This window comes from Nymphaea colorata, chromosome 1, assembly GCF_008831285.2.
Source record: "Nymphaea colorata isolate Beijing-Zhang1983 chromosome 1, ASM883128v2, whole genome shotgun sequence".
Lineage (NCBI taxonomy): Eukaryota > Viridiplantae > Streptophyta > Magnoliopsida > Nymphaeales > Nymphaeaceae > Nymphaea > Nymphaea colorata.
The window spans coordinates 784,922-809,823 of record NC_045138.2 but is presented as its reverse complement, the minus strand read 5'-3'; the positions used below and the strand labels follow the sequence as shown (position 1 = coordinate 809,823).

Here is a 24,902-nt window from a genome sequence, read left to right as displayed (position 1 = left end):
AAATTTTATCATCTAGTATTAGTTTTCACCTTTTTCTCATGTATTTCTTTCAACTATCATTTGTTTCACATGAGCAACATCATTTCTTTCAACTAGACAGTGACTTTTTCTATTTCTTTTCGCTTATTTTACAATAGAATGACAAACGAAGCTTCCCTGTCATCTTCCACAGAGCACTCAATGGATTCAACATCCCACTGTTTTGTGAATTAGTTCCCAACTAAGTCTACATCACTAATAATCTCTCTTTAAAGACATCTGATAAAAAGATGGAGACAAAAGTCCTCTCGATATTGACAGCACTATATGTTCCGTTTGATACCTGATACATTTCTTAGATGACGACCAGTTTTTTTTTTTTTTAATTACCATCAGTTGCATGTTGTTTTTTTAGTGAATTATTAAATAAACCATAATCATAAAAGAAAATGTAAATAGAGTAAAAAAGAAAGTCAAAATATTCGTGTATCACTTTCATGGGTTGGCAAGCTTGGGATTTCTCTTAGCAAATTAATTTCTCATACGGTGTAAATCTCGTTGCATAGATTAATTCAGGATATCTCCAACGTGTCTTGCAAGGCTATCACTTTCTATTATTAGTTTGTTGTGGAAAGGGAGCAAAGGTCATCCTTAAAACCAAAGTATCAATTTGATATAATAGTTGAAAAAAAAAGGGTGTATATATATATATATAAGTAATTGAATTATTCTAGACATTTGAATGGACAGATGGCAAGAGGATTGCAATATATATATATATAGTTTTTTATAATCAGTCAACCATCTAATCTATATCTATCCAATGTGATGAATGGTTAAGGGAAAATTAAAGACAAAAAGGTAAGAGACATTTTTATCACCTATTGTGTTTGTCTTTCTCTCAACCATTTATCTGCTTTAAATGAACGGTCTTTATCTGCTTTAAATGAACGGTCTTGGTTAGATGATTGAGTGACTCTGGATAACTAAAGTCATCGAGAACTCACTAATATATATAATTAGTAAAAAACCAAACACTTACGTCAAGGATAAAAACCAAAACCATTGATTTTTTGTCAAAAAACAATTTTAAATAAAATATAAATATCTTAATATGTTTACAAAAATTATTTTGATATAAAACATGCTTTTGGTTCAAGTTATTTTAATGAAAAATTTTGATTTTTTTTGTTATGATGCCACATGGGCTATTCATCTTTTCTTGTTGTACAAACACTCTTAAAGTCTAACAAATGTCAACTTAGTATATGTTTTGCATCAACCCATTCTTTCATATAAATAAGGTTAGTTTGCCAAAAAAAAACTTTTTTATAATTAAAATGAAAGGGTTTTTATCCATGACCTAGGTGTCTGGTTTTTATCTAAGTAGAGCCATCCAATCCACTGTACGATCCATTTGATCGCTGACACACCATATTCTTTAATAACCATCAGTTGCAATGTAGTTTTTTTTTTTTTTTTGTAAATGTGTATTAAAAATAAACCATATATAGTATGGGCAGATATTTATAAACTTATTCATTTGGTTTGCCCATTCAAAGCAAGCATATAATGAAGCACTCGTTTTCAAAATCCATAGGGATCTGCGTTTCTATCGCCCAACCTACATCATCCTTTGTCCTCGTCTAATTAAGTTCCTCTGCTTATTCCTACATTTTTTCCGTTCAAAGACGCGGCATGTATCAATGCCATGTAATGGCTCCAAAGAAACTTTTGACCCAAAAGACATGATAAAAAGATAAGAGAAAGAGCTTCAGCTCTTTTATAATATAAACAGGGGTAAGTGGGTCGTAATCTTCCCACTCATCTTAATTTTTTCCGGTGAGGACTGAAGATGGAGACAAGGGAGAAAGGGAGAGATGGCGACAAGTCCATTTTTTTTTATTTATTTTATCCAAAAAATTGTTTTGGGTGAAACAAAAAAAAAAAGAATTACAAAAAAAAAATGTTGGAGCCATCCATCCCTTTCTCTCTTGTCCCCATCTTCATTTCCGGTGAGCAAGAAAATTATGACCCACCATTTTGAAATGAAGATCTAAAGCCATCAGTTCATTTTGTCATGCCTTTAGGTCCAGAGGTGTGGTATATGCAATGGGGCGGGGCCATTCAGGTGGCGATGCACCTTCCCCACATCAAAGCCTTGATGCAGGTTTGAATCCGTAAGGCATGAAAGGAAAAAAAGTTGGCGGGAGGGGGTGGGTGGTTGGGTAGGAGCTTCGACTATCGTTAAAAAGATAATAGATTGTAATCTTCTTACTATTCACTTCAATAAAAAAATTGGAAAAAGGGAGAAAGGTAAAGACAATGACCAGTCCTATTTTTTTTACTTTAACAAAACATAGTTTGGGCTTAAAACATGCTTTGATTGAAGTTGTTTTAATGAAAAATATTGGTTTTTTTATTATCATGCCATGAGGGCTATTTAATTTTCTTATTATAAAAACACCATTAAAGTCTAACAAATGATCAACTTAGTTTATGTTTTGCATCAACCCATTCCCAAGACCATATCACTGAGGTTAGATTGCAAGAAAAAAAACTCTTTAAAATTCAAAATCAAAGGGTTTGATTTTTACCAGCTTCTCTTCTCTCTCTCTCTCTCTCTCTCTCTATATATATATATATATATATATATATATATATATATATAATGCTGTTCATTCTGTAAAAAAGTAAAAGAAAGAAAATATATCATATCTTCACCCAAAGCGTGCACTTATGAAGATAATGTTCACTTAAAAAGCCTTCACAGAGAAAACACAATGTAGCTCACAAAGTCAACATGAAACATGATAGATGCAAAAACGAACTTTTCAAACAATACTTAATTAAGAAGGCTTTGTTTTGACAGCAACGAGTTGCTAAATAAATAGGAATCAAATTGAGAGAACACCTTTTAATTTGTTTATGACAAAGGGAGAGCCTCATTGTCTCCCTAAAACAAACATCCAATGGAATAACTCCACCTCAATGGCCTATGAAATTTCTCGTAAATTTCCCAAGCATCTCGTAAATCACACGTTGTAATCATGTGAATGCATGATCATCAATAAGATTCTATTCATTTGGGCTGTAAATAGTGAATAAACTACATTATGATGGGTATCTACAAATAGATTCATTGCCGTTTTTTTTTAATCTATAAACAATTTCAATTATTTCAATGTATAATTAAAAATAAAAATATAAATCCATATATTATAATTTTTACTAATTATTAACATTTTTTTTTTGCCATGGATGGAGGAAAACGGTGTCACAATTGACTGGTGTTTTGTATGGTAGAGTAGTTGTCAAAATTCGAGAATAATTCCTTGATCAAAACAAGCATGTCAACAACAACAACAACAACCAGCATCCCCATCAACGTCATCAAATTCATGCCTTATCCGCACCAAATCCCGTGCCTATGCTAATGCCCATTGATATAGTCAATTTCTTCAGTTCTAGGAAGCGAGAAATAATGACAATCTGTCTATCTTTCCCTGATGAGTGAGCGGTTGATTCCTACCACTCAAAACAAGACTTGAAAGTCCTCTTGTTCCTTTGTCTCATGGGTCTTGAGCTGCGTCGTTATCGGTGATAGTAATGGTGCAGCTTTTAACTAGGATGTCATGCTGTACTACCTTAGCCTGTCTTAATCTTTTATTGTTTACTTTTTAGAAGTTGATTTTTGAGGTAAAAATAAATAGTGAAAGTTAATGTGGGGTAAAAAAAAAACACTACAAAGTCAATGTGATGGGAGAATAATAAGTTAGCTAGAATGGTCATCAAGATTCCGGGTGTATGGCAGGGAACCTTATGCCTAGGTGAGACACCAAACCCCCATCCCCCCACCCCCCCTCTTTCCCTTTCATCGGGGTTTAAAGGTGCATCGAGACTTGGGCAAACTAAGGTTACTCCATTCAACTAAAGCGTTTATCACCATTTGCAGTTCAAAGAAGCAGTGCTTATGGAAATCGAATTGATGGCTAGGCTCTTACTAGCCTGCTAGCTCGACTAGCTAGGGTTACACCCCTCAGAGTTAGCTAACGAACCATAAAGGTTCACAAGCAAACCTTAATCGAAGAAGATCTTCATGGTTTGACAATGACAAATTGAGAAGCAGATGATTTTTTCCTCCTACATGGCAAATGAACTGGGGAACCACCGTAATTTAGATACGAACTTCATCACTAGGGCCTGTTCATCAAAATAAAATAAGATTTAGTAAATTTAAGAGTACTGTCACGTGGCACCTTATATTCAAAATTTTCCTTATTTTAATCCATTTAGATATGTAACTTCATTTATATATCTTTTGAATAAATATTTCTTACTACTAAATCAGTGAATTGATGGGTTCATCTAATTAATCATCAGCTTCACCGATTTGATAAAGAGATGGATTCTTACAATGCCTTATTCTGAAATATTTAATGTAGATTTCAATCGAAATCTATCTCTACATGCATCTAAAACTCAGATTTGAACTAGTTTTTTTATACCAAATTTGGTTATAGATCGTATCATCACGTAAACCAAACCATTTAAGATTTGTTAGCATCGTAGATCTAAACATTTATATGTTTCCGTGAATCAGCTTATTTGAACTTGCATATAAAGTCAATCGTTCACATTAGTAAGTTCTAAACCACCTTAAAAAGTAAGTTTCAAAGTCAATACACTTGATTTGGAGATGTTGTGAACTTTTTACTGTACCATTTTGGTGTCTTGGGTTTCAACCCTATAACATCCAGATCTCATGATGCCCAAAAGCTGCCATTAATATATTAGATGTACTTATATTTCAACTCTCAAATTATGTGCTTATGAGTAGTTGGCATAAAGTTGATTAATACCTGGAGATTGTGATGTTCATAAAACTACACAATCATTCCAATCTAGTGTTGTCAATGAGATTATCGGTCGGTATACAAAACAACATTTAGGTTGCGTTTGATAGCCTCAGAAGATAATCATTCCTTTTTTTTTTGGTAGGGTTGATATCTCTTTTTGGTTTTTATTTTTCAACTTTATAATGCTTTTTTCTCTGCCAATAAAATAAGGTTTTTTGTACCAATTATCGAGTTTGATTTTCAAGCTCTATAGTCGATCCCGAGACCAGATTGATAATAATTGGGCTGTGCCCGGCCTAAGGCCTACTAGGTACTGGGCTTCATAATATAGCTGGTACCTAGTACTTGGCCTGACCCGATTATAAAATTCTAGCAAGCCAAGCATCCCAAGATATGTAGAAGACGTTAAAGTATGTGACCAAAGAAAGTGAAGAAAAAAAAAAAACCATGTTCTTCGATTAAAAAGCAACATACTAAGTATTGTCGCCATGTGTTTCCACAGTACTTAGCTTGAGTGGATCGGCAGTGTTTGTTGAATCATTGGCCATTGATTTATTTCCTATGGATGGTTGAGATTCAGAAAAAAAAGAAAAAAAAAGTTGTGAGTTAATGCTAGATGGTCAAAACAACTTATCATTATTTTTCAATCAAATATGTACAACATAGAATACCAAAAAAAAAAAATCAATGACCAACATTATATCATTGATGGATTTGACATTGAACGGCTCACACTTAACTTTTTTACATCTAATGATGTACCACATACCACATTGTGAGGAGAACATTACTAAATTGGTATTTGCAAAGTATGTGACATTCCATAGAAGGTACAATTTATAAGATTGGTTTGTAGGCAGGTTGCCTGTTCAATTCTCATGGGCATTACTTATTTGAACTTCAAATGGTGGGATCACTACAATTTAGTTGACAGGGATAGTATACCCCACCCAAATCTCAACACAGCCTAATACTTTGGGATAAGGAAAACGAGGGGCATTCAGACCTTTAATAAAAGAAAAACATTACACACATATTTTTTAAAGTTTTCATCATGATTCAGCAACGTATATAATTGAAGTACTCTAAATACATTGAGAACTGAAATAGGTTGCAGTGGGATGACTAAAAATTAAAAATCTATCACAAAAACACCATAAACTATTCATAAAAGAAAATGTATTTAAGAAAATATAAATATATAAATAGAATCGATTTAAAACAATAGTTGGAAAAGAAAAATAATGTATATATATATATATATATAACAATAGTTGGAAATGAAAAATAATGTGTGTATATATATATATATATATATGTATATATATATAAAAAAATTATTAAATTATTCTGCCCATTTGATGTGTAGTCCAATGCATTGCATTAAATTTGCATCACGTGCCATGGGAGAGACATTTGAATGGATAGATGGCAAGAGGATTGTAGTATACATTTATAATAACCCAGCCATCTAATGTGTATGGATCTAACATTGATGGAGGGTTAAGAGAAAATTAAGAAAAAAAAGTGATGAACATTTTCGTTATCTAATATTAATTTATAACCTTTTGTCATTGTTTTTCTTTCAACTATCTATCTGTTTAACTTGACGGCTTTGGTTAGATGACTAAGTACTCTAATAGAGTCATTGTTCACTCATTAATATATATATATATATATATATATAGATAGAGAGAGAGAGATTGGAAAAACCAGACACCTAAGTCATGGGTATGTATATAGACTAACCATTTTAGCTTTTTAAAGTTACCTTACCATCTAAGTAGAGTTGATTGGTCATGATGGACACTCAAGAAAAAACAAGGAGAAAAAATGTGATGAATATTTTCTCATCTAGTATCAGTTTTCTCACTTTTCTCTCTCTCATGTTTTCTTTCAACCATCATTTGCATCACATGAACAACATTAGTTAAATGACTAAGTTACTCTAAATAGCAAAAATCATCATTTATTCACTATAACTATAACTATAACTACATATAACAAATGAACATAATCACGTGAAAGTTAAAAGATGAAATCTTCATGAATGTCTTCACAAATGGCAATGACAAGGACAAACAGTCGAAGAAAATGTGAATGAAATTAAAAGCACTAGCCATTTTTTTTTTCTTTTGTGATAGAATGGCAAACGAAGTTTCCCTCTCACCTTCCAAAGAATATTCAATGGATTAAACCTTCCAGATCATGTGAAATATAAGCCGTTTTTACTTCGCAGCTTCGAAGTCAATGTCGGTATATTACCGTATGATCCGTTTGATCGCTGATACAACATATTCTTTAATAACCATCAGTAGCAATGTAGTTTTTTTTTTAATGTTTATTAAATCAAAACGATTTAGATTACATTATATTGCTTTTGAAATGAATATAGAAAAAAAAACCATATAAAGTATGGGCAGATATTCATAAATTGATTCATTTCTTTACCCATTCAAAGCAAGCATATAATGAAGCATTAGTTTTCAAAAATCCACACGGATCCGCCTTCTCTATCGTCCAATCTACAACGTCAAACTCATCTTTTGTCATTGTCCAATTAAGTGCCTCCACTTATTCCTACATTTTTTCCGTTCAAAGACGCGGCATGCATCACTGCCATACAAAGGCCCCAACGCAACTTTAGACCCAAAAGACATATAGAAAAAGATAAAGAGGGAGAGGCTTTGGCTCCTTCATAATCTAAACAGGGTGAGTGGGTTATCTTCTCGCTCATCTTAATTTTTTCCCTCGCCCGTATTGAAGATGGAGACAACTGAGAAAGGGAGAGATGGCGACAACTCAATTTTTTTTATATTTTATCTAAAAATTGTTGAGTGGAAAGAAAAAAAATGAAAATTAAAAAAAAACAAATGTTGGAGCCATCCATCCGTTTCCCTCTTGTCCTCATCTTCTTTGGGTGAGCAAGAAAATTATGACCCACCATTTTAAAATGAAGATAAAAAGCCGCCCCCTCTTTTTTTTTCATACTTCTACGTCCAGAGCGGTGGTATATGAGATGCGGTGCGGGCCATTCAGGTGGCGATGCACCTTCCTTAAATCAAAGCCTCGATGCAGGTTTGGATCCATAAGGTATGAAAGAAAGAATGGGAGGGAGGGAGGTGAGTGGTTGGATAGGAGCTTCGACTCTCTTTAAAGGATAATGAATTGTATTCTTTTTACTATTCAGTTGAATAAAAAAAAATTGAAAAAATAGAGAAAGGTAAAGACAATGACCAGTATTGATCTTTTTTTTAATAAAAAAATAATTTGGGCACTTGAGAGAGAGAGAGAGGAAAAAGAGCCGTTCATTGAGTAAAAAAAATGAAAGAAAGAAAATATATCAGATCTTCTCGCAAAACGTACATTTACGAAGATAATGTTCACTTAAAAGAGTTACCTCACAAATAATTCGCGAAAATTAAATATCAAGACACCTCGTCTTTAAAAAACCTTCACAGATAAAACATATCTGTGAAGATAAAGAAGATAATGTTCAATTAAAAGAGTTACCTCATATATATATAATGCTGTTCATTCTGTAAAAAAGTAAAAGAAAGAAAATATATCATATCTTCACCCAAAGCGTGCATTTATGAAGATAATGTTCACTTAAAAAGCCTTCACAGAGAAAACACAATGTAGCTCACAAAGTCAACATGAAACATGATAGATGCAAAAACGAACTTTTCAAACAATACTTAATTAAGAAGGCTTTGTTTTGACAGCGACGAGTTGCTAAATAAATACGAATCAAATTGAGAGAACACCTTTTAATTTGTTTCTCACTAGATGGAGAGCCTCATTGTCTCCCTAAAACAAACATCCAATGAAATAACTCCACGTCAATAGCCCAGGAAATTGCTCACAAATTTCCGAAGTATCTCGAGAGGCGTAGCATAATTGACATGTTGTAATTATGCGAAAGCATGATCATCAATAAGATTCTTGTTGATGTTATTCATTTGAACTGCAAATAATGAATGAATTACACCAAATAGATTCATTGCCATTATCTTTTTCTTTTTTAATAAAAAAGAATTTCAATTATTTCAATGTATAATTAAAAATAAAAATACATACCCATATATTATAATTTTTACTAATTATTAACATTTTTTTTTGTCGGGGATGGAGGAAAACCATGTCACAATTGACTCCTGTTTGGTTTGGTCTGATGGAGTGGTTGTCAAAATTGGAGAATAATTCTTTGATCAAAACAAGCATGTCAACAACAACAACCACCATCCCCATCAACATCATCAAATTCATGCCTTATTGGCACCAAATCCTGTGCCTATGCTAATGCCCATTGACATGCTTGTAGGGAACCCTATCGCCCATGTGAGAGACCGAAGCTACCCCCCTCCTTTCCCTTGCTTTAGGGTTTAGAGGTGCAACGGGACATGGACGAACTAAGGTTACTCCATTCAACTAAAGCGTAACACCTATCACTTTTGTAGTTCAAAGGAGTAGTGCTTATGGGAATCGAACTGACGACTAAGCTCTTACTAGCCTGCTAGCTCGACTAGCTACGGCACACCCCTCAGAGTTAGCTGACCATCATGAAGATTCATAAACCTTAATTAAGAAGATTTTCATGGTTTGACAATGATAAATTGGGAAGAAGAGGGCATGCAGATGATTTTTTCCTCCTACATGGCAAATGAACTGGGGAACCACCCTAATTTAGATACGAACTTCAACAGCCGGGTCTGTTCATCAAAATAAAATAAGATTTAGTAAATTGAAGAGTGCTGTCACGTGGCACCTTATATTCATTTTTTTCCTTATTTTAATCCATTTAGATATGTAATTTCATTTATATATCTTTTGAATGAATATCTTCTTACCACTAAATCAGTGAATTGGTGGGTTCATCTAATTAATCATCAGCTTCACCGATTTGATAAAGAGATGGATTCATATAATGCTTTATTCTGAAACATTTAATGTAGATTTCAACCAAAATCTATATCTACATGCATCTAAAACACAGAGTCGATATAAGTTTTTATACCAAATTTGGTAATAGATTGTATCATCATGCAAACCAAACCATTTAAGATTTGTTAGCATCTTAGATCTAAACATTTATATGTTTCCATGAATTACCTTATTTGAACTCGCATATACAGTCAATCGTTCATATTTAGTAAGCTCTGAACCACCTTAAAAAGTAAGTTTCAAACTCAATACACTTGGTTTGAAGATGTTGTTCACCCCTATTTGTAGGAACAAACTCAGGCTCATAAAGATTGAGCCCAAGCTGAGATGTAGCTTGATTAGATCTGCACCGTTCATTGACATCCCATACCTATATACAATGAAGCACGTAAATAATCTTGGCCATTGATTTGTTTCATTTATTTTACATGGATAGCTGATATTTCACAGAGATTTGACAAACAGAAATGTAAAGAGGAAAAAAGTTGTAAATAAATTGAAGATGATTAAAATGGCCTATCACTTTTTCCCAATTAAATATTTACAATCATAAAAAGATCAATGTCTAAGATAATTATTGACGGATTTAATACTGAACCGATAGTTTGGCAATAGGAATACTTTGTGAGTATATTATGAATTTACCTAAAAATTAAATTAGATTTATAACATAATAGTTTAGTGTCCAATGGACTTACCACAATGTTTGAATAAATTTATAAGACACAGAAAAAGTGTTTATACTGCCAAAGGACTCCTTAAATGTCTTCCACCTGCCATTAGAATATATACACACACTCCATTTGTGAAAAGAATCAATGCAAGATTAAAATAATATTTTCGATTGGTTTAGACTCACAAATGCAGGTCAACCTTAAAAAAGCTCGAGCTGATCGAACCTGAGCGAGTAGGTCAACTCCGAGCCAAGCACAACCTAGTCAAACCCTAAGGGGTGGCTTGACTGGTTGGATGCCAATCTTCCAACATCCGGGGCAGATTTGGCTGGAGACTATTTTTTCTAATAAAGATCCGAAATGCCAGTCATGTCAGACGGTACACGAATCCAAATCCAAGTAATCAACCCGAACTAGGTTTGACCCGAGTGTCAGGTGTGAACACGGCTGGTCAGGGGTTTGACGTTTTTGCTTCCACGTAATATTTGGTTCGAATTTCTCAAAATTTTAGAGAGAATCTAAGCAAGAAAGAGAGAGGAGGGAAGGGGGAAGATTGCGGAGGAAGTTACTCAGGACTCTCGAGACGACGTAGCAGCAAGCTCTCTCTCTCTCTCTTGTATAAAAGGGAGGGAAGAGGGGAGGCCTTTGCGTGGGTTTACTTGTTCACAAAGAGTAGAGGAAAAGGCGACAGCGTTTCCCGGCGGCTTCCCTCTTCACCAGTAGCGGTAGCGGCAGCGGCAGCGTCCCTGTTCATCGGCAGCATCCCTTTTCGCCGGCAGGGAAGAAGACTTCACCAGGTTCTTTCCGCCTCTCTTTCTCTTTCATTCTTTCTCTCTTTTTCTTCGTCCATGGTTCCATGGAGCATGTTGCTCTCTGTTTGGAGTTCGGTAGGAATCAGGCACTGAATAAATCGAATGGGGGCTTGGTTTTCTTTTGGGTTTCTTCTTTGGGTGCTGCAGACTCATGAATATCTGGCGTAGCTCAGGCAGATGCTGTTTCATTTTTTTTTTAATGGTTTCTGCTTCCAGTGGCCACTCGATTTCCTGAGTTTCTCTTTCCATTTCGCACACTTCGCCTTCCCTCTTCTCTTTTGTTCCGTCTGTCTGATTGTTTGCCTTAGGAAAAAAATTTCTTCATCATTCCAAAGTGTTGATTTGATGTCGATACTTGTATGCTTTGTAACAGGTGCTTGCTATTAGTTGTATCATTGTTTGTTTATTATTGATGGATATTTTTTAGTATTGGTAAAATTGATGGGGAAACCATGGCTATGCAGCTCCATGGTCTAGATGGGCGATGTGTGTTCGTTGGGTCTACATGGGTCTCATTAACTTGAAGAAATCATGTGTATGAGCATCAAAATTCGCCTCTTCAGTATATGAGAGATGGCCATGTATATACAGGCCACATTAAGCAAAAAGTTATTGAGATCCCTGTGTTTGTTCTTTTTTGCATAATGTTATTAAATATCTTGTTTTATTTTAACTGTATAAACAAAAACCAATAAAACTGTTATTTAAGCATTGGAGTTTTGTTGCAAAGTCTTTTGCTGCTTTCATGCGTAGCAAACTTGGAAACTTAGGCAACATTCTTGTGAATATGTTTCATTAAATTCTTCATTACAGGCATTATGTCTACCTAGATGGGTATTCAGTTGAGAGTTTCCATTTATGGGGAGTCTCCGGCTTGATTTAACTTATGGAGGTCTGTTTCATGCTGTTAGCAAACAATCAAACCCTTTTTCCCACAACTCCCCAGCTGGTGCCATCAAACACCAGAAATAAATCCATGGGATCAATTTTCCACACAATCACCTCACGCCAGATTTGGGAAGGGGATTCAAATCCCTCATCCACCTAATTCCAGGATTACATGCTGGGTTAAAGGATTATAATCTGGTGTAATCATTCACTACCTCAGTCTTTCTCTTCTTCAACATCTTCTTCACAGTTCTCTTCAGGTACTGGGAAGCCCTTCATTCTTTGTCCCTGCATTTCTTGTTTCTTTTTCTTCCTTTTTTTGTTCTGATTTGAAATTCAGGTTTGGACTGTGTTTTGGTGGGCTGTTGTTGATTTTGGGATTTTTGGAGTGAGTTCTTAGAACTTGTTTATCGTGTTTTGTGTTGGGTCATAGGCTTCGTGTTTTGGATTGATTTGTCAATTATAAGTGTTGTTGCTTTGAGTAATTTTGCTGATATGTGATGAATTTTTGGAGGTGTTTTTGATTTTGTGATTTTGTGGGGTGGAGTTCAGGCTTTTCATAAAATTGGATTTTTGTTTGTTTCATTTCATTTTTAGTCATGCATTGTGGTTCGATTGGACTTGGAAGACATGTGATTCCTGTTTCTTTTTCTCTCTTTGCTTTTGCTGGACTGTTGTTTCTTTATTTTTATGTAAAATAAGATATTGATTTGTCGATCAATAAATCTTTTAGCTTATGCTTTCTGATTTAGGCATGTTAAAGTTACTTGGGTTTTGATTAAATATGAGTCCATGATGTTGGTGTTTAAGCGATACATTTAGTGAGTGCTCTTTTGATTCTTTTTCTTACAGGGTTTGTCCTTCAGTTGTTCTCTTTTTCTGATGACAGATTTTAGCAAAATGTTCATGTTCCTGTAAACTCATATTAGGGGGTTCTGTTTTTATAGGTTTTATTGTTTAAACAAATAGTGTTGATTTTTAAGCAGTTTTATTCTTCTTTTGAGGGTAGGCTGCCATAGGTCTTGCCGGAAACCATTTTTCTACTTGATGAGGGTGATATTCATGCTTTATTTGGCTGCATCCACATTTGCTAATATAGAAGGTTACCAACGTCTGAGGCTTTATCCTTTTTCCTTGTGAACAGGGTCTTCTTTTGCTTGTCAATGTCTATAAGTCCCAAGGATGAGTATCAATGGCTTTCCTTGAGATGTAGCTGTTGGTTGATCGATCTGCTGCAGTTTACACTGGCGGTGCAGGGATTGCTAATATCGGCATTGGATTTGGCATTGGTTCAACTCCGGGAGATCTTATTAGGGCTTACTGGGTCTGTTGGTTGACAAAATTCACTACGTCCAAAAGCTTAAAAGTTGGAAACCAGCCATGGCACCCTTAATTTCAAGAATGGGCCTTCCGGAATTTCGGATAAGATGAAGGATTATATAGCTTAGGTGTAAGGGTTTATAGCCACTAAACTTATTTCTGTGTGTAAGGTGGGAAGGTTTTGGTTCAGGACCCCGGTGCATCCACTATCATTTCTTTCGGTGATCATAGGGCTGATTTAATTCTTTATGGCAAAATTATCATTCTTTCCAGGGTTCCGGTTTCATCCAACAGATGCAGAATTGGTTTGTTTCTACTTGAGAAGAAAGATCTGTCAGAAGCTGATTAACCCTGATGTTATTTCAGAGCTTGACATCTACAAGTTTGCCCCTTGGGATCTTCCAGGTATCAGCCTTCATCCTTCACAATTGAATGCCATCATGTGTTAATCTCAGTTGTTTTTTTTTTTTTCCTTTTTTTGATGCACTTCATGCTCATTGATGTACGTTGCAATTTTTGCAGGGCAATCTTGTCTACAGAGTAAAGATCTTGAGTGGTACTTTTATTGCCCTCGAGATAGGAAATATGCAAATGGTTCTAGAACAAACAGAGCCACTGAAATTGGCTATTGGAAGACCACAGGAAAAGACAGACCTGTCTACAATCATTCTCAGCTTGTGGGGATGAAAAAGACTTTAGTTTTCCACGTTGGAAGGGCTCCAAATGGTGATAGAACTAACTGGGTAATGCATGAATATAGACTGGAAGATAAAAATCTGGTTGAATCTGGGATTGCGCAGGTAATTTCTCTTGTAAATCTTGTTCTTCTCTGTGTTTGAAAGTCTTGATTATTATTTCACATTTTTTTTTCTTTCTGGAAGGAGTATTCATTATTTTTATTGCTTCAGGATTTTGTGGCTAGATAAAATTAGAGAATTTAGAGTAATTAGATATGCTACTCTAGCGCGTCTATGGTATATATAGGTATAGGTGAGGCGAAAAAGGTTCAACCATTGTATCTCTTTTTTTTTCCCCCAAATCTAAAAGCTCATTCAACAACAGATTATTTCTTGCTTATAGTGCAAGATGCATCATTGTCTGAGTGGATGTTCGTAATTGGGATCAATACTACTCATTTTCAGAGTTCCGAGTGAATTTTATTAGGAAACTGCTGACTTTAAATCTGTTTATACTGCAGGATTCATTTGTGCTTTCTAAGATCTTTGAAAAAAGTGGGCCAGGACCAAAAAATGGTGAGCAATACGGTGCCCCTTTTAGAGAAGAAGAATGGAATGACGATCTTGTGGAAAATCTCACAGTTCCTCAGTCATTGGATGATTGTAATCTGCCCCAAAACAAGGTCGCTGAAAATCCAAATTCCTGTTCAGTGAACGCTTCCGATTTCCCATTGGAGGGTTTAATCTCTGATGCATCTGTCACTCCGGCTACATCCCATGCGAATCTACCCTTAGAGTATGATGATATTGATAGAATTCTTCTACAACTTGCTGCTGAAGGTGAGAATTTGGCTGCATCTGATCACTTTGATGAGCAGCCTTCTTCTAAAGGAAATGGGAGTGGATGTAGTGAGGTCCATCACATGGTAATTTCTTTTCGTGAGATCTTATATTGTTTATTTGCTTTTAATTTAGATAAGTAGGTCCCTTACAGTTTGGTTATGCTTGCAGAATCTGATGGATGGGGTCCAAAGTTCTCATGGCACAGGTGATGTTTCAGATATCTATTCCGGTTTGGAAGACATAACCAATGAGGTGAAGCCAGGGGATTTTTGTTCAGTTGACAAGTTCGTTTTCCCAAGCGGCAGTCCGTGGCTTGATAAACTTTTCTTGGAGGGAACATATCTAGAATTAAATGATATCCTAGGTCCAGGGCATGTGAATTCATCTCTACTACAAAGACCTGAAAATTCATGCATGTCTGATGTTGATCAAGACCCTCTCGGTTCGTTTGCTGATCAGAATAACGTGCCCATGCCTCTACCGACAAACAATGATAAGTCTACTGGTTCCAGTATCAACAGTTTGTGCATGAATCCGTTGGGAGAGGTAAAATCATTGTCATATTATGCCATGGTTCCTTTTTGGTCGGCTCTGGCTCCTTTCCTTCTCTTTCTCTGAGGTTGAAACTGATGCTTTAGGTCAAAATAATCCTTTCAGGTTGGCAGCGTTGGAATACCCTCAGAAGAGGGACATTATCTAGGAAATAGGGGTCCATTTGCATCAACACAACAGGTCTCGGAAAAGGAAAGCACATCTTCGTTTGTTACAGCGGGTATGGTAAAATAATCTTCACTTTGTTGTTCACGAGTCTGAGGATATGTACTTTTTCTTTTTTCTAGAGATTGATGTCCCTTTCTGGTTTCTGTTCTTCAGCCTTGTGTAAGCCTGTGGCTACAAAATAAGCTTCCTTTGTATAGAGTCAGTCAGGTGTTCTGCGACCTCTGGTTTATTCTGAAGGCAGAGGAGCAGGTTCTGCTGTTTCTGTTATGTCACCTCATGTTCTCTTCGTTTTAGATTGTCATCGTTGCCATGTTTCATCCAGGTGAGGGGCATTCAAAAGGGGATAATTTTAATTATCCATGTAGCAATGGGGGGTCTTTTCTGAAACTCCAGAGCTTACTGGATTGTTTTCCTGCTCGTCCTGCTTCCGCTGCCGAATATCCGCTTCTTCTCAATGAAGGGAAAACCATGGGTAGTTCCTCAGCGCACTGCAGTTCTGTAAATGCCTTGTCTGCAGTAATAGTGAACTCCATTGGCATGGAGGAGCTGTTCTCACACTGCTACGATATGGAAAAAGGCAAGAAGCTGGACGACAACACAGGGAAGAAAAATGTAGTAAGGGCAGGCTACTCATGGAGGGGGTTCTCTTTTCTGGCTTTTCTTGGTGCAGTCTCTTTGTTGATATGGGTTTCGCTTTTCATCCTTGGATTCAAGATCTTCGGGTGTGCCTGGAAACTGATCCTTTCTTAGAAGGAGCAATCTTCATATACAGACCGATTTGGCAGTTTTGTGAGCTCTTCCCTTGGCCAAATGGGTGTTCTTTTTTTGGTTGGTCTCCGTTTAGTATATGGTCGTGATGTCTGCTTTTGCCTTTTTGTAAATCCTGTTATACTTTGTTACCTGTCGTCTGCCGCTGTATGTAGCTGTATATGTTTATTGAAGTGTATTATGGAAAGTAGTACCTAGTACCGTAGTCACTATTTTCATTTGTATGTGCATGTTCATCATCTCTTCGATCTTGAGAGAGACAGGGAGAGAGGTTTGAATGTCTCTTTTGATGCACGCCATTTGGTGGCATCTCACGGGTAATATGATGACATCAAATGGTAGTGCTGAATGGTTGGTGTCAAATAAACCCATCAAGTATCCATGGACTTCATTTTGTAATTTTCGAGATGGCGTGGTGTTTTCTCTTTATCCATTCTTTTCACGTTCATGGATGTCTTAAGACTTGAGCCTTACCAACACCATGAAATTATGAGGTAGACAGGTTTTGAAAGCAGCTGAGCTTAAGTTTTCCAGCCTGTGTGGTTTTGCAGCAGAAAGTGGTTTGGTGCATGAAGGTTTGAATTGGCTGACCCGATTATGATCTAATGTGAAAAAGGATCATGTGGGGCCTTTAGCTGCTTGTGGAACATAATTGAGCATGAGTTGATTTGTATGATTGTCTTTTGGGGTTCTTCAGTGGTGCGTTCTTGGTTTTTCTCTAATCAAATGATTTTATTCACATGGTCAACTTCTCCAGCGCAAGTGATAAGGTTTTTCTCTAATCAAATGAATAGGACGTTTCTTGTTACTAATTGGGTTTCTAATTGTTTTATTAAGACATGCCATAGTAATAGAGATCCAGTTCAGGTGAGGTCGTCACCGAGGTCCAGTTATATAATCAAATTTCACATAGGCAGTTGTGGAATGAACACGATATACATCTGACCTGATTACACCCGATTGCTTATATAAAGGTTGAATTCATTCTTATCTAAGCAATTTACTGTAGGCGAATGGGATTGCAAACAATGGATGCATGTATTGCTCTTTACCTTGGTCTCTCTTTACCTTGGTCTCGAAATAGCCCTGAACTCCGAGGTGAACCGCGAGGACAGGGGAAAGAATAGAAACTTTGGCCTTTTCTGAATATTTCCCCCAACCATAAGCCCCTGGAAATCCTAAAAAGTGGCATATTGGGCATGCTGAAAGGGTGAAATTCCGGCAACTTTCTGTGTGTGACTGCCTCTTATAAGAGTGGTATAACCTTCACTCAAGCGCACCGCGAAGGATCTCCTTGAACATAAGGAAGATCCAGCTTCACTTGCCATAAAAGACTCGCCCACGAGTCCGTGGCTTTCCCTATCGAACATTAACGGACAACAAAGAGAGCGGTCAAAAGACTAGCAACTTCACCTGGCAGAAAGGCGAGAAGCACCACCTTTTGCTGACTACCAGCAAGTTTGAAGTAAGATTCATGTCCAACCTTTAGGGTGGTGAGCGGAGGAGCATCCCACTGTTTTAGTGAAGGCTGAAGCCTTCTCTTTTCTCTTTTTTCCTTGGGATGTGGTTAGTGCATCTTCATCTTGATGCCGTGTCCATATAGCCCAGCAGAATAACGCTTATGAGAATCAAAATCAAACTACTGTTTAAATTCACTACTATTTAATTATTGTTAAGGGGCACTGATAAAAGTAAACCTGGCTGAGGCATTTTGTTCAAGTTGTTTAGGGTTCTACCGCTGCCCCATCGAAGATTTTCTTGAAATGTCAAGACTCATTATGGAAAAGTCAGGATTCAAAAAGGGAAATAAAAAAATATGCACGCACACACACATGTATATATGAAAAGTGAATATTGCTGGTGCCCGGTATTGTCTGATGACAAATTTAAAAATTCATTGCTAGAAGGATCATACAACATCGCTAAAGTCACCATAAGTCATTGCGTATACTATAAACCATTGCTACTGCCAATGTAATGACATTTTTAACAACAAACTCTTAAAATTTTAGCCATCCGGCAATGTCCGACATCTGGTAAATTGAATCATAAATGAAATGTAACGTGTTTGATTGTTCATTATTTCAAGTTCTTTACTTAAGGCCAACCAACTTATAATACCCAGGGGAATCGAACCTGAGACTCACTGTCTAACCAATGCACGTCCGATCAGCAGGCTGGTTTGAGACGGTACGGTGTAAGAAGAAACTGCATAAAAATATAACGCAGCCATGATTGGACCTCCCCTCTCTGTCTCTTTGATAAATTGAGGCAGCGGCCGATACGGACGGAGCTCTCTCTGAACTCGTCAATGGACGAAATTGCCAACCGCTGATAAACGTGTCTTCTCGACGTCTCAACGGCCACACCTTCGATCCTGCACTAAACATAGAACCGGCTGCGTACCTCATCCAAGGAGAACCCCAACCAAGAAAGACATGGAAAGAGATAGAGAGAGAAGACAACAAAAAAGAACCCCAACCAGGAATGAGAAGGGAAGAGATAGAGAGAGAAGACAACCAAAACAAGAGAAAGAGGGAGGGGGACAGAGGTCTAGAGAGAAAAAGAGACATACCCACAAATTCTGATTGAAGAGGAGTGATGTGAGAGATTGCAGAAGGACCCTCTCCCTGAGGTAAAAAACACAAGAAACTCTTCAATTGTTAAGAGCCCACTCTGGTTTATTTGAACACAGTTGTCTTCTTCTTCTTCTTCTTTTAATGGCAGAAATTGAACTCGTTGGCACTGCAAAAACTTCACAAACGCACTTCATTTTTGCTGTTTCTTCTTTGTTTGAAGCCTGGCAGAAGCATTGGCCAATGAAATTAGAAACACACACATACACGCACACATGCAAGCGCTCACACATCCACACCATGCAAGCACATGTGCATGTATCATGGATGACTGTTCATGTACAAAAACCCAAAAAATTGCCATAAAAATCACAATTTCTTTTGACTGCATACATCATATTTTATGTTAGAGAAAGCATATATAACTCTCTCTTGCTTGATTTCAGGTCATCCCGTTTGGCCTCGAAGGTGGAGATAAGGAAGGAATATATGACCTCTACCATCATCATCATCATCATCAATTCGCAACACCAATATCATATAACATCATCGTCAGGACCTCTATAATCATCATCATCATTTTACAACTCTAACATCATATACCATCATCACCATAAATCTCATACCAGCATCTTGCCTCTCTACCACCACCACCACCACCATTCAAGGAAGCAATCATAAATGATGAACCCATAATCACCATACGTCAAAAACCACATGAACATCATCTCAAAATACACATCATAGACCCACCAACAACCGCCATTACCATCATCCTCATCATCGTTCATCATTCATCAAGAAGTAGGCATGTCGCAGAGCAAAATCAAGAAGGCGCTGGGCCTGGTGAAGGACCGGACGTCCATCGGCCTGGCCAAGGTGGGGATGGCCACCATCACCACGGACCTGGAGGTGGCCATCGTCAAGGCCACCCGCCACAGCTCCTCCCCGCCGGACGAGCGGCACATCCGGGAGATCATCACCCTGACCTCCTACTCCCGGTTCCACGTCGGCTCGGCCGTCTCGGCCATAGCCAAGCGGATCGGAAAGACCCGCAACTGGACCGTCGCCCTCAAGTGTCTCATCCTCGTCCACCGTCTCCTCGCCGAGGGCGACCCCTCCTATGAGCAGGAGTTCACCTACGCGACCCGGCGCGGGACCCGGCTCCTCAACCTCTCCGATTTCCGAGACGTCTCGCACTCCGACTCGTGGGACTTCTCGGCCTTCGTCCGCACCTACGCGCTCTACCTCGACCAGCGGCTCGAGTCGAGGATGAAGGCCCGAGACGATTCGCTGCCGCCCAAGCCGTTCCGGGAGCTGGGCACGGACAAGGTGTTCGCCCGGATCCAGAGCCTGCAGCACATCCTGGAGCGGTTCCTCGCGACTCGGCCCACCGGTTACGCCAAGCAGAGCCGGCTCATTATCATCTCGCTCTACCCGGTGGTTCAGGTACGAACGGTGTCAAGTTCTATGACCCGAACCCGTAGTTTGTGTTGAATCCAAGATCTGATTTTCAAACCGGATCCGGTGTATAACTAAATAACATGGGCCAACAACCGGCTGGATCCAACACAAAAAGAAATCTGGACCTGATGGGAAACGGGTCTTGGACACGAACAGTTATTATACTGATGTTTTCCTAATGGCAGACCCATGGTCAGAAGCGGAGCTAATGTGTGATTGGCTTGGTTCACAGCCCTTGAAATCTTTCATTGTGTTTCAGCTTAGGGGCAGAGGTAGAATTTTTTCATTAGACGGACCAAATTAAATTTTCTAAATCTTCATTAGGGTCGAAATATCATTTTTCAAAATTTTATATAAAACAAGTGATTTTTTTTTTAAAAATTTTGAGGTGGAGCCAGAGATCATGCGGGTCCTACCTTGGCTCCACCCTGTCTCAGCTGGACCCGAGCGTAGCCACATATGATGCCCACATCAGATCTAGGTTGGTACCCCGCAAGCACAATGTACTAGGCCAGAGACCGGTTAGTGTTCCGCAGCCAAAATTTTTTAGGTCCGCGACTGCTTCGTGGTGTTACCTGAATTTGATAAGTTGTTTTCAATATGGGTTTGAAATACAAACCAAGATTCAGACAGTTTGGTATTTGTTTTGGATCAGATTGTTGATCTGGGACATCCAGATCGAGTACGGTTAATGCTTTTTTTTTTTTTTTACGTACAATGCAGTGCTTTACAGAAACTAGATCTGGGGCATCCAGATCGAGTACGGTTGGATCCAATATCTGACTTTTTAAACCAGAGCTGGTTTATGGCTAAATAACAAAGGCCGAAAACTGTTTGAATCCAACAAAATGGACCAGATGAAAATGGGCCTTGGACCCCAACATTTACCACAGCTTCTTAACTAAATCCTCGGTAAAGATAGAAGGATATTCGGATCTGGATCTGGTTTTCAATGGGTAAGGGTGGTGCTCACGGCTGCAACCAAGGGTCCAAACAGTAAGAATCGATCCATGGTCCTACCTGTATATATCTTCAAGCAAGCGGTATGCGGTACGGAAAAATGTGTATCGCATTGTTTGTATCCAAATCTCATTGATTCAGACAATCCTGAATTCAAAGTGATATATATCCTAGATCCAAGGGTTCCGACTTCGAGCAGCTGGAACTGGATCTGACCCTTGGGCAGATCCAAAATAGTACGGATAGTGCCAAATCTGGATTTAATTCGATCCAATTACTCAAATTGCAGGAAAGTTTTGCAGTCTACAACGAGATAACCGAGATGATGAGCATCCTGATCGACCGGTTCACGAATCTGGAGGTGCCCCAATGCGTCAACGTGTATGAAACCTTTTCCCGGGTCGGGAAGCGGCTGGATGAACTGGATTCGTATTACGATTGGAGCAAGAGCGTGGGCATCGCCCGGTCCTTCGAGTATCCGGTCATAGAGCGGGTCACCCCCAGGAAGCTCCAGATCATGGACGATTTCATCTGCGATAAATCGGCTTCCTTCGCGAGGAGAGCCCAAAAAATCGCTGAGCAGGAGACGCAAAGCGTCTTGGAGATCAAGGCACTCCCCGCCCCAGGTGACGACCAAGAGAAAAAATTCGCCGAGGAAGAAGAAAAGATCGCGGACGAGCAAGCCGAGGTGAGGGAGGAAACGGTCCTCCCAGAAGCGCCCAAGATGGAAAAGGTCCCCGATTTATTGGATCTCACCGGCGATTTCACTGCCGAGGAAAACGGTGACAGGTTGGCATTGGCGCTTTTCTCCGGGGAGGCATCCTCGGCACCAGCGGCGCCGCTGGCAGAGGCAATCAACTCGGCGGCGGACTGGGAGCTGGCACTGGTTGAGTCGACGAGCAATTTGGCGGCGAAGAAGGCTGAGTTGGGCGGCGGTTTCGACGTTCTCATGCTGGATGGGCTGTATGACGGCCACCTCGCGAATGCAGCGTCAGGCCAAGCGGCGAGTGCCGGCAGTGCTAGCAGCATGGTGATGATCCCACCCCAACCCGGGCTGCTGGCGCTGCCGGCGCCACCGAGCGGTGATGGCAGCAGCAGTGGTACTGGAATTGGCAGCATTAGCAGTGATCCGTTTGCCGCCTCGACGATGGTGGCGCCGCCGCCGTATGTACAAATGTCGGACATGGAGAAGAAACAGGTGTTCATGGTTCAAGAACAGCAAATGTGGAACCAGTACGCTAAGGACGGTATGCAGGGTCAATTGGCGCTGACTCAATTGCAATATAACCCATACAGCACACCTGGGCTCGTGCCAGGCTCGTACATGGGGGTGCAACCGAGCCTATATGGTGGGTACATGCAGAGTTAATTAATTATCGTATACACATATGTATCTCGTCGTTTTTTTTTGGAGTTTAAGAAGTTGGTATTATAAACATACATATTCATGCAAAATATTGCGATATTATCGCGAAAAATGTTCGGTTGTGACATTTATATATGCCTTGTCTAGCATTGAATTAACCCAAGCGGTTTTGGGGATTGTAAAATGCTTTTGTGAAATAGAAGGATTGAGAGGAGAGATGAATTTATAATGCTTTAAGTTTATTGCATGGATTGAGAGTGACAATGTCGAAGTAGTTTAACTTTAAAGGGTGGTGACAATGTCCGAGACCACTATACTCTCTTGATGCCATTCCTTATCACAATTTAGAGGAAAACATACTGAAACGTGCCAATGACCACTTAAAAATGTAAATACAAGTCCCTTTAAAAAGTAGACTACCTTGCTCCCCAATGAGCTATAGGTCCTTGAGAGCTTTAAATTATTGAAAAGAACAAAAACATAGTTTGGAGTTTTACTAAAAGTTGGTTTTGATTGAATTGAGAGAACCACTCTAACCTGTTTAGAGATTCTCTCCCTCTCTCTCATACAGGGATGTCCTTACAAAATTTGAACTGATTAATGGATTGAAAAGTAGAAAATAAATAAGCAAAAAAGTGCAGAAAGAGTTGGCAATAATGGATATGATACCCATCCCTTATGCAGTATCTCAGATTATTTGAGAAATCTTTAAAGGTTTGATAATTTCATAAGATAAGATGAACAATGTTTGAAGAAATTTGAATTTTCTAAGCAAGTTGAAACCTTGCGTTATGAAGGTACGGCCTTGAGGGTTTAAGGTAAAAAAAAAAAAATCACAAATGAAATGGAATCAATTTCAATCCTATATTTTTAAATTAAGAAAGATCAGAATTCTCGCTATTTTGTAGATTCATGAAACAAATTCGATTCAGTGGTGTCTTTCACTCACATTTTTTTCTTCCACCAAGAACGTTTTGTGAAACTCCGTGGCCCCAAACTTGGAGTGTCCTTATTGCTACTGTGCTGTTATAGTTCCTACTCCTTTTTTGCTTTTCATCTACATAATAAAACATAATAAAATGGAAGATGAACGACATGAAAGAAACTCCCTTTCCCTTTCCCACTCTCTCTCTTTACGATATATATAATCAATCCCATTTAAATTTCAATTCTTTTTGCTTAAGATTCAATAATACTAGGATAGCGAAGATGATTGTAAAAATAAAATATAGAAAAGGAATGAAGGTGAGAAAAATAATAAGTGAGAGAAAAAAAGGGTTGAAAAAAATTAGTCGCCAAATTAAAACAGACTGATCAACTCATTACAAATATATGATTTACTAAACTTAATTCCTATTGATACTAGATTTTTAAGTTAATTTTATTTACCTTACAATGGTTCTGCGAAAAAAATAAAAAGGAGACGAGAGAAAGAAAGAATATTGGGTGAGAAAATAATGATAAAAAGCTTGAAAGACTAAATACAGATAATTTTTTTGTGTTATATAGTACTATTTCTTCAATCGGGCAATTTTCAGATAAAAGAAGAATCTTACAAAAGGAGAAATAAAATAAGTGAAAACATGAGAGAAAAAGATAAGAGATGAAAAAAATAGACTGGTCGGTTAGATTGGTCACGTTTTAATAGGTTGTTTCTAATAAATTTATAACTATATTAATGATTATTTATTATGCTACGGAAACCCTAAAATTCGATATGTAAGTTGGATTTAATAAGAATTTCAAGTTTAACGGTCCTGGATTCTTGGGACAATGAAATTCAATATGTGGATCTCCAAAGCGGATTTGCATTATAAGGACCTGGATTTAGAAGCCAAGCACTTCTTGACATCCCAGATCTTGAAATCTCAGAGGTTCAAGATCAAGTCTGTGGATGTCCACATGGATACAATGATAAAGTGGTTGAGGTACTCTTATACCATGTTACTGGACCTTTTCTGTCTTATAGCCTGAAGCCTTGAGTATTTACATGCGTTCGGCACTCGAAAATGTTCGATGGAGTATCTTCCTTTCGCGGCCATACGCCAC

The 24,902-nt window shown here is 38.1% G+C and overlaps 2 protein-coding genes across 2 annotated transcripts; both read left to right on the top strand.

Annotated features, from left to right (window-relative positions):
- Positions 1 to 13,306: 13,306 nt before the first annotated feature.
- Positions 13,307 to 16,705, top strand: LOC116264274 (NAC domain-containing protein 53-like). The gene is made up of 6 exons (XM_031644411.2): positions 13,307 to 13,884; positions 14,002 to 14,279; positions 14,678 to 15,082; positions 15,168 to 15,545; positions 15,657 to 15,771; positions 16,042 to 16,705. Exons 1-6 carry the CDS (start codon positions 13,728 to 13,730, stop codon positions 16,467 to 16,469), a joined length of 1,761 nt encoding a protein of 586 aa, XP_031500271.1. The 5' UTR covers positions 13,307 to 13,727; the 3' UTR covers positions 16,470 to 16,705.
- Positions 16,706 to 18,947: 2,242 nt separating this feature from the next.
- On the top strand, positions 18,948 to 23,064 carry LOC116264281 (putative clathrin assembly protein At1g03050). Its single transcript, XM_031644419.2, has 3 exons — positions 18,948 to 19,122; positions 19,510 to 20,512; positions 21,777 to 23,064. The coding sequence occupies exons 2-3, from the start codon at positions 19,874 to 19,876 to the stop codon at positions 22,854 to 22,856; spliced, it is 1,719 nt and encodes a 572-aa protein (XP_031500279.1). The 5' UTR covers positions 18,948 to 19,122; positions 19,510 to 19,873; the 3' UTR covers positions 22,857 to 23,064.
- Positions 23,065 to 24,902: the final 1,838 nt, after the last annotated feature.

What these genes read in the sequence shown, in the direction of transcription:
- LOC116264274 (XM_031644411.2), top strand. Translation starts at nt 13,728, where the DNA reads ATGGCAAAATTATCATTCTTTCCAGGGTTCCGGTTTCATCCAACAGAT. An exon ending in GTAGTGAGGTCCATCACATG is followed by an intron (nt 15,083 to 15,167) that starts GTAATTTCTTTT and finishes TTATGCTTGCAG; the next exon opens with AATCTGATGGATGGGGTCCA. An exon ending in ATCTTCGTTTGTTACAGCGG is followed by an intron (nt 15,772 to 16,041) that starts GTATGGTAAAAT and finishes TGTTTCATCCAG; the next exon opens with GTGAGGGGCATTCAAAAGGG.
- LOC116264281 (XM_031644419.2), top strand. Translation starts at nt 19,874, where the DNA reads ATGTCGCAGAGCAAAATCAAGAAGGCGCTGGGCCTGGTGAAGGACCGG. An exon ending in CGCTCTACCCGGTGGTTCAG is followed by an intron (nt 20,513 to 21,776) that starts GTACGAACGGTG and finishes CTCAAATTGCAG; the next exon opens with GAAAGTTTTGCAGTCTACAA.